Source organism: Piliocolobus tephrosceles, chromosome 9 (genome assembly GCF_002776525.5).
Source record: "Piliocolobus tephrosceles isolate RC106 chromosome 9, ASM277652v3, whole genome shotgun sequence".
NCBI classification, from domain to species: Eukaryota; Metazoa; Chordata; class Mammalia; order Primates; family Cercopithecidae; genus Piliocolobus; species Piliocolobus tephrosceles.
This window is the reverse complement of record NC_045442.1, coordinates 103791799-103809280: the sequence shown is the minus strand read 5'-3', so window position 1 is coordinate 103809280 and position 17482 is coordinate 103791799. Positions and strand designations below refer to the sequence as shown.

Genomic DNA, 17482 nt, shown 5'->3' with positions numbered 1-17482 from the left:
AAATTTAAATTTTGTTTAAAAGTCAAGAATATCTGTCAGATTAGACTCAGTGTAGGTCAAATTTCCAGAAACTGGCTTTGGGTTACAATTTGTTGTAGAAGACCTAGTGAGACCATCTTACATGGGTGAATTCCCATGGAGTCATTGTGCAAAATGTAAAAACACCTCAGCATTTTGTTTTGTTTCCAAACTCAGAAATCTGTTTTTCCTCGCCTTGAGAGAAAAAGCTTATTGTGGCCAATTCACCCTTCTCCCAAACCAAAGTTTTAATCCATCTCTGAGATGGGTCTCAAAGCTCACAGTGGTGAAGTCAGGATTCTAGTCCCACAGTGTGGCAATCTATCTTCTAATTCTAATCATAATGGTTACAAAGAAGAACAGGACTGGCTGGGCATGGTGGCTCACGCCTGTAATCCCAGCACTTTGAGAGGTTGAAGCGGGTGGATCACTTGAGGTCAGGAGTTCGAGACCAACCTGGCCAACATGCTGAAACCCTGTGTCTACTAAAAATAAAAAATTAGCCAGGTGTGGTGGCACACCTCTGTAGTCCCAGCTACTTGGGAGGCTGAGGCAGGAGAATTGTTTGAACCCAGGGGGCAGAGGTTGCAGTGAGCCGAGATCACACCACTGCACTCCATAAGCCTAGGTGACAGAGTAAGGCTCTGTCTCAAGAAAAAAAAAAAAAAAAAAAGAACAGGACCAAGAAATTCTTAGTGGTCACAAGGACCCAATGTTGGTGACCCTAACACATATTTGACAGAGTCTAGGGGTCCTATATGCTTCACGGAAACCACAGTTTATAGTGCCAAAAAGTGTGAGACATGAGGTCTTTCAGAGCTGCGTGGAATAAGTCATAATCGCTAACATTTGTACAGTGCCATGCAGTTTGTAAAGTGCTTTTATATCGACTGCCTCATTGACTCCCCACAACAGATCGTTGGAGTAGGTAAATTTCACAGATCTAATTTTATAGGTGCAAACAATGGGTATAGAAAGAAGGCTTATGCTTATTCCCCAAAGGTACTAAGAAGTGAAGTAGCAAAGCCAGAGCATGCCGGCCCAGGTTCTTACCACCACAACACGCTGCCTTCCAAGGCATGACTTGCTTATGCCATCCCTGGCAGGACAGCCTGGGGGGCTTGCTCTTCTTCTCTGTGTTTATTTGCATGCTGTGACACCATTGAGCTGGATAAGTTTAAAAGCAGGCTATGGCTGTTGCCACTGTTTGTTAAACATTGCTACTTGGAGCAGACAGAGAACACAGGCAGCAGCTTGAGTTTTTCTTAGCCACCTTGAACAGTATCAAGCAGGACAAATAGAGGGAAAGCAATTCTTGGTTATCCCAAAGAAGGAAGCGACCGCACGTATTGTGTTTTCTGCTGGAATGTCTGTTCTGCCTTAACTTTGCAACGCTTTATGCTTTTTGCCTGGAAATTCAAAGTGATGATGTTAAAATGATCTTCCTTGAAGGCCTTTCTAACTCTGATACCAACTTTCACCATTGCACAGCAGCTTTTCTTGTCAGGCATCTCTCCCTCTCCACAGCTGTTCATTAAACTACACATGTCTTATGTTGTATTTATTTTAAATATTTCTACTTTCTTGTGCATAAAGCCTGGATAGAGGAATTGTAACTACATAATAATACGTTCCAGTTACCAAGCACCTATTATCTGACAGACACTACATACATAAAGTGGTAGGCACTTTATGTATTGTATTTTATCTCAATCTTATTGCGAATTCTAGAAGGTATAGCTCCTTACTCCCACTTTGCAGATGAAGAAACTAGGTAAGAATGACTAAGTAGTAAGGGATAAAGCTGAGATTCAAAGGTAGTTCTGTCTAGCTTCAAAGCCAAGGTTTTCTCTCCAGTGCAGAGCATGCCACAAATGCTAATTGTATTAGTGAGGGAAAGAAGGTATTATGTGAAAATGCTCATTTTAAAGTTACGGATTTTAATAGTCAACATCACACTCCCTTTTCCTCAGTCTTTAAAAGCTGGATTGGTGGCCTAAGGTGATGAAATTCAAACCTAATACAAATGCAGCACTCCCATATCATATCCCTTAACAGTCTAAGGAGAATTGCTGCATATAATGGGCCCATCTGTTCTCCTGCTTCATCTACCTGCTTAGTTCTCAAAGGAAAACAAAATCCATACGATCATTGAGGTCTAGAAATTAACTTTTATTTTAAATCTGTCAAGAACTCCTGGCAGTTAGTAATTTTATTAAAATGATTACATATGGCAAAACAAAGAAGAGAGGTAATTCTATTTCTCTACAACATAAATTATGAGTTAGATTTTCAGATGCCGGCTCAGCATTGTTCAAGATTCTTTTAAAGGACTGGGGGGATTTTAATATCCAGAAAATGTTAAAGCAGCAAAAGAAAAAATAAATTAAAAAGTCATTGCAATTGGAGATATTGCCAAGGATGTGCTTATTATAAAGTCTTCTTGACCTGTTAATTATAAAATCTTCCAACCTTTGGTATTAAAAAAAATCATGTGAATATGTGTCCTATATTGCCTTGTCATCTATAATTTATAACATAGAAGAAATTTGCTGATTTTTTAAAAAAGACGGCAAACATGAATCATGACTCATTCAAATAAAATACAACCAGCATTCATTCATCTAACTGAAATATGTCAAAACAAAAACACTTTTATTAACATATTTAATACCAGAATAACTTATAATAGTATGAAAAAGAGTGAAGTATTTGTCTTTAGTTTTCATTGACATGCTCACATTTTGGCAAAATTGTTTTGTAAAGATTCCAAAGTTTTTATCAGAGATCTCTAACTATTTAAGGATGCAAACCAAAAGAACTCATACTTCATCTGATCATACAGTCATAACTTATATATTTTGCTTTGCACTTACTGTTACTGCAAACAGCAATTTAGAAAACAAAGTAAAAATATATATATACACAAAATATTTTTATATCAAATTATCTTCATTACACTAAATAAATCCAATCCCCAAATGCTATGTTACATGAAAAAGTGTCCTATAATTTATATCAAGACTGATACTGTCCGTCAACTAGAGCAGCCTTTGGTTTTAAAAGCATTTTGCAAAATAAAGAAAAATGTCACCACTTGGCTGCACTATTGACCCTCATTCACACTGACAAAAATGCTTTCCAGTTTAAAAAAAGAACAGATTACGTACCCAGAAAAAAAAATCCCATCATAAAAGAGTCAAACCCTTTTTACTTCTCTGTAGCACATACCCTCTGTTATATTTGGCATTTCCACTGTTTATTCAAGTTTCAAGTCTTCCCAAGCTGATTAGAATAGTATTGTTTAGTTGAGAAAGATAGTCTTCTTTCTTGATATTGATTATTCTCACTCAATGGTAGTCTAATTTAGAAACAAAATGTTTTCTTTCAATGCACGATTTCACTTCACTTTTACATTAATATCCAACTTGGCAAAATTCAAACTGTTCAATGTTTTGTTTTCCGTATGTTTTAAATTTAAAAATCAATTTTATGTATGTGTATGTATAGCCGCACAGAGATATATTTCTTTCATTCTCTTGTTCTCGCTGCAATACAAATTGTCCATCAGCAATTGTAATTTGAAACGAATCAAATTAAAGATTTTTAGTCATACCATATGAACACAGTTTCCATCACAAAAAGACAGTGAGCTCTAATGCAAACAGGATTATGTTTTAAAACTACAGGTTTAGTTTTACACAGGAAAATTTTGAGTTATTTATATAATAAAGTTTTTTTTTTTTTTTAAACTTCAGCAGAACTTGAGAAAAAAATCCAGATTAATTCTAAAGGGCTTTGTGGTGCTTTCCAACAGTGTGCTTCAAAAAAAGTTTTCCTGATCATCATGTATTCATTGAAATTTTAAATTAGCTTGAAGGAATCAATTCTTAAATGTACAACGTTATGTGGATCGCTGCACCTGGAATTTTGGAAGTTTGTAACATATCAGATATGCAGGCAAGATACATGCATAAAATTCTCACTGTCACTCTGAAAAGCACATTGAACAATTTTCAATACTGTAGACTTTTTTTAAAAGGAAGATTTCATTTGGGCTGAACAGATATCCAAGTTTTAACTTGTGAATTATTGAATGTATTTCAAGGGCTTTCAGTGATTCTGGTTTCAGTCCTGGAATGATTAGGTCCGTCTGGAATGATGCACACAGGCTAATAAGCATATGGCGTTGGCATTTTGAGGCATAGCTGTTCAACTATGCCCACGTTGGAGCTTATTTTTGGGAAGCAAGGCACTTACTGTAATGGTAATGCAGACATTTTATGCATAGTTTGAGTAACATAAAATAAGTTAATATTTTTGATTAAAATGAGTTTTTTATAATTTATATGTCTTTTATAGAAGCAACTAAATGATATATTTGGGATAATTAAAAATAAGAAGAGGTTTAGGAGAGAGTCATTTTCATTCCTGCTTCGGCTCTTAGGATGAGGGTTGACGAAAACACTGGAAAGAACATCCATTGGATCTGAAAAGCAACAAGCTCTCAAAACTGCTGCACCAGCGGCACTTTGACAGTCTTTACTTCTGCTATATGGGACGACTTCTGGATGATGCAGCTGGTAGTTCCCTGCAGTTTGTCCTTTCCCTGTGCAAGATTTGTTAAGGCCATAGCTGCATTGATCTCCTTCCAATACGTGTCATCTTTGCTCGGTCCCTTTCTGTTAGCTGCACTGGAGTTAAGCAAAACAGAAAGTAAACGATCAAACTCACTGCAGTTTGCATTGAAAATTTTCCTGAAAAGCAGGAATGGCCAATGGGAACATTTTGCTCACCTGTCACCCTTATTGGATCCGTTTTCCAGAGTGTCTGTAAAGAAAAGCAAAAATTCAATTATTTTTATTTTTTTCCTTTCTTTTCTCATCTCAGGAGTTTAATCACTAATGACCAGAAGTAAAAGTTCTTCAGGAAATATGGTTGAAAATTAGTTAGGTTTTAATAAAGATAAAGCAGTTTATATTAAGATAAAAAAATTGCAAAGGGGCAGAAATAAGATGACAGTGGGTAGTAAAGAATAAAAGGGAACTCTCATAGATATACAATCATCTGAAGTTATTTACTCTGAGAAATTGGGGCCTTTTGGATCAGGAGACAAGCAGCATAAGGAAAAGAGTGCTGACTGTGCCTGGGGCCAGGTTCTGGCCTTGCCCTACTACCCACCTGCAGTGTAACTTGGGGGCAGATGATGACCTCCCTGGGATTCAGTTCTCTAACTATAAAATCAGGGAGTTTTGGTTCTTTGGGAGGCCAAGGCAGGGGGATTGCTTGAGCCTAGGAATTCGAGACCAGCCTGTGCTACATTGTGAGATCTCATCTCTACTAAAAATAAAAATAAAAATAGCTGGGTATGGTGGGTGTTCACCTGTATTCCCAGTTACTCAGGAGGCTGAGGTGGGAGGATCGCTTGAGCCCAGGGGGTTGAAGCTGCAGTAAGCAGGGATTGTGCCACTGCACTCCAGCCTGGGCAATAAAGCAAGACCCTGTCTCTAAGAAAATTAAAATAAAAAACTGGGGGTTCTAGACAATCTTGGGGATACTTCTGGCTCAATGATTCTATAATTTCATGGTTATCAAATTTTCTTTTTTCTTTTTTGTTTTTGTTTTTTTTGAGATGGAGGCTTGCTGTGTTGCCCAAGCTGGAGTGCAATGGTGCGATCTTGGCTCACTGCAACTTCCACCTCCTGGGTTCAAGCAATTCTCCTGCCTCAGGCACCTGAGTAGCTGGGATTACAGGCGCCTGCCACCACGCCCGGCTAATTTTTGTATTTTTAGTAGAGACAGTGTTTCACCATGTTCATCAGGCTGGTCTTGAACTCCTGACCTCGTGATCTGCCTGCCTCGACCTCCCAAAGTACTGGGATTACAGGTGTGAGCCACCGTGCCTGGCCAGTTATCACACATTTATTTCAGACAAAGGATGGGCACATAGTTCCCTCTGCTAGTTAGCAAATGAGTAACAGACCCAATGGTGATAGCAATACAGGATTTCCTGGCATATTTATTAGAAGAAGCAGGCACCAGTCCTCAATTTCCAAAAGAACGCCTCCTCCTGCTGCTGCAGGAAATGAAAGTTAGGATGTTAGCTTTTGCTTCTACACTCACATCTTTGGTTTAGATTTGCTGCTTCACTCAGAACACGAATGTCTCTCAACACCACATAAATATAAAGAACCCACAAAAATGGGTTCTTGAACTCCTTAGGCTAAAAGAATCTGGTATGAGTAACACAAAAATTTCCCTACTGAAGGGAAAGATGTAGGAGGGTGGTAGATAGGCTACTGGCATGGCGTCCTAGCAAAGGAGTAGGGTCGAGACTCCAAAACCAGATAGTGGGTAAGCCCCTCTTCATCACTGTCATCCTCCACAACAATAATCAATATTACTGGAGAGCTACTGCACGTGGCACTGTGCTCCACACAGGAAATTTGGAAGATGCAAGGCCCTCGGCTAGTTCTATGGCCTTTACAAAACTGTCTTTTCCTGCCCTTAGTCCTCTCCCTTCCTTTTACCCCACCTCCCGTCCCCGCCGACCCAATATTTCTCACAATTTCTTTTTCTCTACACTGCTTAAGGATAGTTAGGAAATGCATCCTAATTTCCAATTCTGAGCTCTAAGAGAGTCACAGAACTAGAAGAGGTTTGAGAAGAATAACGTCAACATGATCGTCATATAGTCTAAGCAGGGCAAAATTTCAGACAGGTGGTCAAGAGAAAATAAATGACATGACCATGAGGCAGCCAAGCTTCAATACCCTGTCTGAAGGAAAAAAATGGGGGAAAGCCTGCTGACATACCCTGAGTTAAGCCTTAAGGTGTAGACCACGAGACAATCATGGGTCACTCTGAGCCCTTTTCACAACCCTTCACCTAAGGAACTTAAATAAACAAGGTGAACAAACAAAACAAAAGCATTTAGTGAACAAATGGCAAGGTTGTGAAGAACACATGAGATCATGTGTGTCTGGCCCAGAATGGAACGAGTGTTAGTTCCCTTGGTCTCCTTTCACTGACTACTCAGGCGGCATTTTATAAGGTTTTAGGGATCCTTTGGGGGAAATAATTGGATCTGTGAACAGTTAGATCGTTACCTTCTGCAGCTGTGCCAGCTTCTGGCTCTTACAGGGTCAGCCTGGATGCTTAGCTATACCTCTGCTACTTTCCATAATTTTGCAGTTATAAAGTAACTCATGTAAATGCAGGACAAGAATGATCATTTGTAATTTGCAGAACTCTGATACTACTGATTTACAGATCATTTATTACGTGCCAGGCACAATTCTGAGCACTTTGTGGCCTAATTTATTTACGACTACTGACTGTGTATGGATAGCAAGTCTCCCTGGTATCTGTGAAGTCATTTTTTATTGAGTTCTATTCTCCTATTTGTAGATCTCCACTCAGTAAGGACAGAGACAAGGTGCTACCAGAACAGAGAACAAGTCAAGGCTTTCGTCTGGGAGAGGGAAAGCCAGCAAATTGCACATTTTACAGAGGAAAAAAAAATGAGTTAGGCCTTTGCTCCATTTTGCCCACAAATTGCAACAATTCTGTTGCCAAAGTGAAGCAATAGGTTATGGAGATATTTATTCAATGGAAAGACTTGGCAAAAGCAGAGTAAGTTCCATGAGGCTTAAATAACGTTAGGGAAGTAACAAAACATAATTTAGAGAAGACTATGTAACTGACGCTCTGGCTCCCAGATGAAGCCATCTCACATAGGCGAAGGAGACCAGAACCCACTTCCCTACCTGAACTGTCAACCTCAGAGTGGTTACTGCACAGACAAGAGGAAAGCCTGTGGCTATCAAATACTTTATGGGTTACAGAACCTGTCAATGCATCAATGCCATCAATGTATGGAGCCTGCAAGTGGAAGAAGAAGATGTAATTCATGGCTCAGGTCCACGGAGAGCCTCTATTTAGGATGAGGAGTTGACTTGCATGTCTTTCAGCCCCGTGAGCGCCTGGCTGTGGCTAGCACTCCCTGTGGCTGACTCCTTGGACTTGTTCCACTGAGAAACATGTTTACTACAGCCAACTGTGAAATTATAAAATTCTGCTTACTCTTTGGGTGTATGTGTTTGACACTTCGGTGCCTATAAAAATACCTTTGAAGTGCAAAAACGTAGACTCAAATCCCCATGCAGGTATTCTTAATTAGGTTTTACAAATCTCAACAATGTACTACACAGGATTCAATACACTGAATTCTGCATTTTATTTTTCAGGCAGATGGGCACATTCGATGTCACTAGGTATAGATTGGGTTCCTTTCCAGTAACAGAAGAAAATTGTTTTACATCACACACCGGGGCCTTTCGGGAGGTGGGGAGCTGGGGGAGGGAAACCATTAAGAGAAATACCTAATGTCAATGACAAGTTGATGAGTGTAGCAAACCAACATGGCACATGTATACCTACGTAACAAACCTGCACGTTGTGCACATGTAGCCTAGAACATAAAGAATAATACAATAAAAAAAGAATTTCTATTTAAAAAAAAGTAATGGAGAATAGAGACATGTTGCTTCTCTATCGGTAGTCAGTGTGAAAACTGCATACAACAAAGCTCAATCTCAAAGACTGAAATCAACCAGGAAAAGCTGCTTACCACCACTTGGGAAGTGCGGGGGGTGGGCAGTCTCTGTGTCCAAAGTGCTTTTAGTTCACAAAATGAATTGATGTTAGAAGGGCACGCTTTTCCTGAGGCTGTTACTGGTGGGCTGCCCAGTGTCACTTGGGTATTTTGAGTCCAAGAGCCACCTCCTGTGGAGTAATGTGTTCTGGTTCCCAGAAGAGCCAAACTGGCAAAAGGAAGATAGCAAACAGAGCCCTTTGACTCTGAAACATTTGTGCTTTTTTTTTTTATGGAAAGTAAGAACTCTAAAGATCTGGGAGTCTGGGGAGATTTTTTTTTTTTTTTATTTTCTATTTGTTGTGCTAAGATGAAATCTGGAGAAATGTCGCAGTTTTTAGCGAACTGATATCATTTGAGGGGAATTCAGAAAATTTACAATCTTCTCATTATACTAAATGGCAGTATTAATGTTGTAATTTTTTTTTCTTACGCTCTTTCCCTTTGAAGTAAAAACTTATCAGCTCTTCTCTGGCTCAAGTGTGCTGTGTCTTGTGTCTTTTCAGCTCATGGTCAGTATTTGAGGAGCAGTGGGTCTGTGTACCCAGCCCTGGTGGTCATGGGGGTCCTGACACGTCTGTCCACTGCTGACAGGTGGTCTCACCGGCTCCACTCGAGAAGTGGCACCTAGTAGCTCCAGAAACAATCAGACAGGAGAGGGAAGGATCGTGCATGTTGCTGAAAGAGGGAAAACGCAAGTTGGCGCTAGCTCCTGGTATGTAGACTCTTGAGAGCAGTTCATTAGCATGCACAGACTCAGGGTCTGACTGCCCCACATTTGGCTCGGCTGTATCTCTTACTCTGCAAGTAGCTTGGCTCAGCCTCTCCAAAGTCTGAGCTAAAATGCCTTTTTAGATTCCAAGGTTCCAAAAATCAGCTACGCTGTCAATTACCATAAAAGCAACTGGTTGGCAGGAACGGCTTATTGAACCAGCCAAAAGAGCGTGTTTTAAGGCGAAAAAAGAAAAGAAAAGAAAAAAAAAGGAGGTGTGTAGTTAGGAAAATCTTGGATGCTGCAAAACCCAAACCATGTTGAAACTTAAAGTGGGGCTATCCTCAGTTTGGACATGTGTTTCCTTCTACAGTTAAGTAGAGAAAAAAATTATACAGAAAACCCAGTTCCAATGCAACTCGAGATAGCTAAGCAAAAAGCTCTGTGGCCAACTGTGAAAAATGCAACTTAGAAGCACATCAATTCTGATATATATTCCCGATGTTATATTTGTAGCCATAAAAAGAGACAAAAATGTGGCCAAATCTTTTTCTCTGAGGTTTTTAAAAAATTTAATAAATAAGCCCTAAAGGGAAAAATGTTTTTGTTTCACATATGCCACTGAAATGTAAATAAAATGAGGTGAGATTAAGCATTCAGGTTTTTAAATTAAACAATCTAAAAATTATATGTGTTTCCCTAAATTAAAATGGAGGGAGTAGAAGAAAAAAAACTTTTGAGATCACGGAAAGGGAAGTAAATGAGTCAGTGAGAAATCATTACTGAAATAGCTCAGCCAAGGGGGAAAACAAAGACAGTCCACTACGATTATTTGAGTGAGAAGAAGAAGCCACTCATATTTTAAAACAATAAAAGAAGGTACAGTTGTGCACCACCTAACGGTAATTTGGTCAGTGACAAACCAGACATATGACAGTGCCCCAGAAGATTATAATGGAGCTGAAAAATTCCTGTCACCTAGTGACATCATAATGTGGTCGTGCCACACATTGCTCATGTGTTTGTGGTGATGATGGGGTAAAGAAACCTACTGAGGCCGGGCGCAGTGGCTCATGCCTGTAATCCCAGCACTTTGGGAGACCGAGGCGGGTGGATCACTTGAGTTCAGGAGTTCGAGACCAGCGTGGCCAACATGTTGAAACCCTGTCTCTACTAAAAAATACAAAAACTTAGCCAAGCATGGCATTGCATGCCTGTAATCCCAGCTACTCAGGAGGCTGAGGTGGGAGAATTGCTGGAACCCGGGAGGTGGAGGTTGCAGTGAGCCAAGATCTCGCCATTGCACTCCAGTCTGGTGACACAGAAGGACGCCATTGCAAAACAAACAAACAAACAAAACAACACCTACCGAGCTGCTAAATGTATAAAGTATAGCACATAAATTATGTACAGTACATAATACTTGGTAATAATAAATGACTATGTTACTGGGTTTATGTATTTACTATATTTTTTATTGTTATTTGAGAGTGTGCTCCTTCAACTTATATTTCAAAAGTTAACTGTAGCCGGGCGCAGTGGCTCACGCCTGTAATCCTAGACTTTGGGAGGCCGAGGTGGGCGAATCACTTGAGGCCAGGAGTTCGAAACCAATCTGGTCAACATGGTGAAACCCCATCTCTACTAAAAATACAAAAAAATTAGCTGGGCATGGTGGTGCGTGCCTGTAATCCCAGCTACTTGGGAGGCTGAGGCGGGAGAATTGCTTGAACCCAGGAGGCAGAGGTTGCAGTGAGCCGAGATTGCGCGGTTGCACTCCAGCCTGGGCGACAGAGCAAGACTACGTCTCAAAAAAAAAAAAAAAAAAAAAAAAAGTTAACTGTAAAACAGCCTCAGGCAGGCCCTTCAGGAGGAATTCCAGAAGAAGGCATTGCTATTATCGGAGATGACAGCTTCATGCATGTTACTGCCCTTGAAGACGTGGAGGTGGAAGACAGTGATATTGGTGAGCCTTACCCTGTGCAGGCCTAGGCTAATGTGTGTGTTTGTGGCTTAGTTTTTAACAAAAGTGTTTAGAAAGTAAAAACAAAAAATGAAAAATTTTAATAACAGGAAAAAGTTTACAGAATAGGATATAAAGAAAATATTTTCATATAGCTGTCCAATGTGTTTGTGTTTTAAGCTAAGTGTTATTACAAAAGAGTCAAAACGTTTTTTTAAAAAGCTTATAAAGTAAAAAAGTAACAGTAAGCTAAGATTAATTTATTATAGAAGAAAAAAATTTTAAAATAAATTTAGGGTGGCCTAAGTGTTGAGTGTTTATAAAGTCTACAGTAATGTAGAGTAACGTCCTAGGCCTTCACATTCACTCACCACTCACTCACTCACTCACCCAAAGCAACTTCCAGCCTTGCAAGCTCCGTTCATGGTAAGTGCCTTATACAAGTGCATAATTTTTAAATTTTTTACCAGCAGTCCTAAACCTTTTTGGCACTAGGGCCTGGTTTTGTCGAAGACCATTTTCCCACAGACCAGGGAGGGAGGCAGTTTCAGGATAAAACTGTTCTACCTCGGATCATTAGGCATTAGTTAGATTCTCATAAGAAGCGCACAACCGACCAGGCGCAGTGGCTTGTGCTTGTAATCCCAGCACTGTGGGAGGCTGAGGAGGGTGGATCACAAGGTCAGGAGTGTGAGATCAGCCTGGCCAACACAGTGAAACCCCATCTCTACTAAAAATACAAAAATTAGATGGGGGTGGTGGCCTGGCCAACACAGTGAAATCCCACCTCTACTAACAATACAAAAATTAGCTGGGCGTGGTGGCAGGCACCTGTAATCCCAGCTACTTGGGAGGCTGAGGCAGGAGAATTGCTTGAATCCGGGAGGTGGAGGTGGCAGTTAGCCGATATCTCATCGCACCACTGCACCCCAGCCTGGGCAACAGAGCTAGACTCAGTCTCAAAAAAAAAAAAAAAAAGAAAAGAAAAAGAAAGAAAAAGAAGTGCATAACTACATGCGCAGTTCACAGTAGGGTTCGCGCTCCTGTGAGAATCTAACGCTAGCGCTTATCTGACAGGAGGTGGAGCTCAGATGGTAATGTGAGCGATGGGGAGCAGCCGTAAATACAGACAAAGCTACTTATGCAGCTCCTGCTATGGAGCCTGGACTGCTACTGGTCCGTGGCCCGGGGGTGAGGGGCCCCTGTTTTATAACATATTTTACTGTGTCTTTTCTATGTGAAGGTATGTTTAGATACACACATATATATATTTTTCTTTCATCGTACTACTTTTCTACCCTTTGGGAAAACCCAATTAATACGTAAAACATTTCTTCTAGTGAGTAGGAATTACTTTCTATATTTTTAAAGTATTCATTATCATAAGATTCCCAAAGGAAATCAGGTCCCATTTCTGTTAACTCTTTTTTTTTTTTTCTATTGTACTTTAAGTTCTAGGGTACATGTGCATAACGTGCAGGTTTGTTACATATGTATACATGTGCCATGTTGGTGTGCTGCACCCATTAACTCATCATTTACATTAGGTATATCTCCTAATGCTATCCCTCCCCCCTCCCCCCTCCCCACAATAGGATCCAGTGTGTGATGTTCCTCACCCTGTGTCCAAGTGATCTCATTGTTCAATTCCCACCTATGAGTGAGAACATGTGGTATTTGTTTTTCTGTTCTTGCGATAGTTTGCTGAGAATGATGGTTTCCAGCTGCATCCATGTCCCTACAAAGGACATGAACTCATCCTTTTTTATGGCTGCATAGTATTCCATGGTGTATATGTGCCACATTTTCTTAATGCAGTCTGTCACTGATGGACATTTGGGTTGATTCCAAGTCTTTGCTATTGTGAATAGTGCTGCAATAAACATACATGTGCATGTGTCTTTATAGCAGCATGACTTATAATCCTTTGGGTATATCCCCAGTAATGGGATGGCTGGGTCAAATGGTATTTCTAGTTCTAGATCCTTGAGGAATTACCACACTGTTTTCCACAATGGTTGAACTAGTTTACAGTCCCACCAACAGTGTAAAAGTTCCTATTTCTCCACATCCTCCCCAGCACCTGTTGTTTCCTGATTTTTTAATGATTGCCATTCTAACTGGTGTGAGATGGTATCTCATTGTGGTTTTGGTTTGCATTTCTCTGATGGCGAGTGATGATGAGCATTTTTTCATGTGTCTGTTGGCTGTATGAATGTCTTCTTTTGTGAAGTGTCTGTTCATATCCTTTGCCCACTTTTTGATGGGGTTGTTTTTTTCTTGTAAATTTGATTGAGTTCTTTATAGGTTCTGAATATTAGCCCTTTACCAGATGAGTAGATGCCAAAATTTTCTCCCATTCTGTAGGTTGCCTGTTCACTCTGATGGTAGTTTCTTTTAGATACATATTTTTAATGCTTACCATTGGCTCTGATTGCCTACAGTAGTCAGTACAGTAATCTACTGTACAGGTTTGTAGTCTAGGATACATTGTTGTCTAGGATACTGCCTGATGATGCATTTGCATTTCTTAGAGCACATCCCTGTTGTTAAGCAACACATGATTATATTCACCTTGCTCATGAGGCCTGGCCTAGTGCCCTTGCTGAGCAATTAAAAATCCGGGGCCTGTGATAATGATCCAAAGTAAGTCAGAGCTCCAGATGCTTGAAAACTGTGCTTCTGTACACCTGTTAAGTTTGGGGGCCATTACTTTGATAGCAGGTGTGCAGAACCTGCGTCTAGTGTGTTATTGACCTCAGAAATCCAGAGAGCCTCTGGGGGTACCAGATCAGTTTCTGGAGTTATTCACATACTTGGAGCAACTGAGGATAAGAACAAGACTCTGGTGAGTAGGGCAGGCATAAAACCTCACTGAAGATTTGGAAATACCAATTGCTGTGAAGTTGCAGTGCCTTACCAAATGACCCCCAGGGCTCACAAGCAATCCCCAGGGCTCCCTGCTCGCATGGCTACAGTCTCCATCTCTACTTTTCCATACATGGCGACTGAAGCTGGGCTTCCACACCCCTCTACAAATTGGTTCTACAGTGACTATACAGTTCTTTCTTTTTATAAATAGCATTCATTGGTTGGATACAGCAGCTTATGCTTGTAATCATAGCACTTTGGGAGACTGAGGTGGGAGGATTGCTTGAGCCCAAGAGTTTGAGACCAGCCTGGGCAACATATATGGTGAGACTTCGTGTCTATTAAAAATTTTTAAAATTAGCCAGACGTGGTGGTGTGTGGCTGTAGTCCCAGCTACTCGGAAGGCTGAGGTGGGAGGATCACTTGAGCCTAGGAGGTCAAGGCTGCAGTGAGCTGAGATCATGCCACTGCACTCAGACCTGGGGGACAGAGTGAGACCCAGTCAAAAAAAAAAAAAAAAAAAAAAAAAATATATATATATATATATATACACACACACACACACCCACACATACCCACACAAACATAAATATATAGCATTTGTTGTTTTTTTTTTAATAAGAAAGTAATACAGCTTCCCTGCAGAAAATCTAAGAAAAAGTGTAAAATAGAAAATAAGGGGCAATCAGGGATAACTAATATTAACATTTGGATATATGGCCTTCCAAACAAGTATTATACACATTTTTTAAAATGGCATCATTCTGGACATGTGTTACAACCTGCATTTTCTACTGAACTTCCATGTTCACCTTACCTTCTGTTAATAAATAAGACAATAATTTACCCTTTGGCCTTTCCCAATGTGGCGGTGGGTTTTGCCTGTAAAATAGAAACAGCCTGAAAGAATTCAAAATCCAGCTCCATCCAACTTAAACTTAAATATTAAGCAGTGCAAATGTTGCAAGAAGGAGTTATCTTTAAAATAACCAGAGACTGGTTTCGTAGAAGACAGTTTTTTCACGGAGCAGGGAGTGGGGGGTTTGAGATGAAATGGTTCCACCTCAGATCATCAGGCATTAGTTAGATTCTCATAAGGAGTTTACAACCTACATCCCTTATATGCACAGTTCACAGTAGGGTTCATGCTCCTGTGAGAATCTAATGCTGCTGCTAATATTTATTGTATGCTTATTCTTATGCCAAGCACTATGCCAGAAACTCTACAAATGTTATCTGATTAAATGCCTGCAATGACCCTGTGTGATAGCAGCACCACCCTATATTTACAAATGACACTGTAGCTTAGAGGGGTCCAGGAACTTGCACCTTTGCAAGTCGTGAGACTCAGCGCGAGGTCCCCTGGCCCTGAAGGGCATGTTTTTAACCCCTGCATGGCACTATCCAAGTAACCTCTGTCAATAAAGCCACCTGCAAAGACCGTGGCAAGGCTTAATGCATTGTATACATAGAAAGCCTATGGCAACAGAACCTATTAAAAATGGATTAAACTTCTCTGTAATTTTTGCTAGGATTTTAGACCACAAAGAGACCAAAACCAGATTTTTTTCTCCTTATGATTTAATATGTCATATCAAGGAATCTGTCCAAATTGTAGAATAGGGAATTCAAGTAAGTTGTCTTGAGATCTTCTTTATACTTTCAATAGAGTGATTTCTTTCGGACTTTTGTTTTGTTTTGCTTTGCTTTTTGTTTTTTATTTTTTATTTTTGAGACGGAGTCTTGCTCTGTCGCCCAGGCTGGAGTGCAGGGGCGTGATCTTGGCTCACTGCAAGCTCCGCCTCCTGGGTTCACACCATTCTCCTGCCTCAGCCTCCTGAGGAGCTGGAACTATAGGCGCCCGCCACCACACCCAGCTAATTTTTTTTGTATTTTTAGTAGAGACGAGGTTTCACTGTGGTAGCCAGGATGGTCTCGACCTTCTGACCTCGTGATCCGCCTCCCTTGACCTCCCAAAGTGCTGGGATTACAGGCGTAAGCCACGGCACCCGGCCCAGTAGAGTGATTTCTAATTGATGTGTGTGTGATATCCCTATAACTACTCCTCTATAGCCCTGAGTGAATGACTGCTAAACAGTTCCTAGGCGTCACTTTTAGAGGAAAAGTGCTGCGTCACTTTTAGAGGAAATTTTTGTGGTTATCCTCTCTTTGGGACAGTAAGATAAATCATTCTAAGTGATATTTGCCAGAAAAGGAAGTAAAGGAAAACCACCCAACAACCCATAACACTTATTTGTTGATGACCAGACTGCTTCTACCAGTCCCACTGACCAAAGTGAGTTTGACTCTAAAACTCTGGCATAACAGGAAGAGACTGCAACTAAAGCTTGGTGAAGGTCAAGGCTACTAAAGATAAAAGAGTTATTAGAAGCCTGGATTTTGTGGGTCTGGAGATAAGAGAGTTTTGGAAGCTTTCTAAGTGGTGAGAAATGAATAATGAATAATAGATGAATAAAATGAAACCCACCCCATATTCATGGATGGACCTAGTATTTTTTTTCTTCTTGCAATAGACTAGCTGAATTATTTAGCCTGGGGGTATAAATAATGAGAGGTATCTAAAATTATTTCAGAATTTGAAGAAAGAAAGAAAGAGAGAAAGAAAGAAAAAGAAAGAAAGAAAGAAAGAAGAGAAGAGAAGAGAAGAGAAAAAGAAAAGAAAAGTCTTTTCTTTCTTCTGAGACAGTCTTACGTGGTCACTCAGGCTGGAGTGCAGTGGCGTGATCTCGGCTCTCTGCAACCTCCGCCTCCTGGGTTGAAACGATTCTCCTGCCTCAGCTTCCTGAGTAGCTGGGATTACAGGCGCCCACCACCATGCCTGGCTAATTTTTGTATTTTTAGTAGAGATGGGGTTTCATCATGTTGGCCAGGTTGGTCTCAAACTCTCAACGTCAGGTGATCCGCCCACCTTGGCCTCCCAAAGTGTTGGGATTATTGGCATGAGCCACCGTGCCCGGCCAACTCTTTTCCAAAAATAAAGCCAATGTTGCCTCCAGCCATGACTTCCATATTCTGGCCAGAGATTCTTTTCCTTTCTGCCACCGCTTATGTGGGCTGGCCCCTCATGATGGCTAATGACACCCATATGTCCTGGATCCACAGGGTCCTTACCTTCAACTGCCTTTCTGTCAATGCATAGTCCCCTCAACTAGCTACTGCCAGAAAATAAAAATTGAAAGCCACACCTCTCTTTTTTTCTTTCTTTCTTTCTTTCTTTCTTTCTTTCTTTCTTTCTTTCTTT

General features: G+C 40.5%; 1 protein-coding gene across 3 annotated transcripts in view; it reads right to left on the bottom strand.

Moving 5' to 3' along the window:
* Positions 1-2171: 2171 nt before the first annotated feature.
* The window catches only part of MKX (mohawk homeobox), a 76076-nt gene continuing 60765 nt past the window's right edge, over positions 2172-17482 (bottom strand). For 2 of the 3 annotated variants that reach the window (XM_023194679.2, XM_023194680.3), the window contains exons 6-7: positions 4815-4848; positions 2172-4712 (exon numbers count right to left, since the gene is read on the bottom strand). In XM_023194679.2, coding sequence (XP_023050447.1) covers positions 4526-4712; positions 4815-4848 — 221 coding nt within the window. In that variant the 3' untranslated portion in view covers positions 2172-4525. The remainder of the gene's footprint in view (positions 4713-4814; positions 4849-17482) is intronic. The other variant, XM_026448212.1, reaches the window with a different exon arrangement.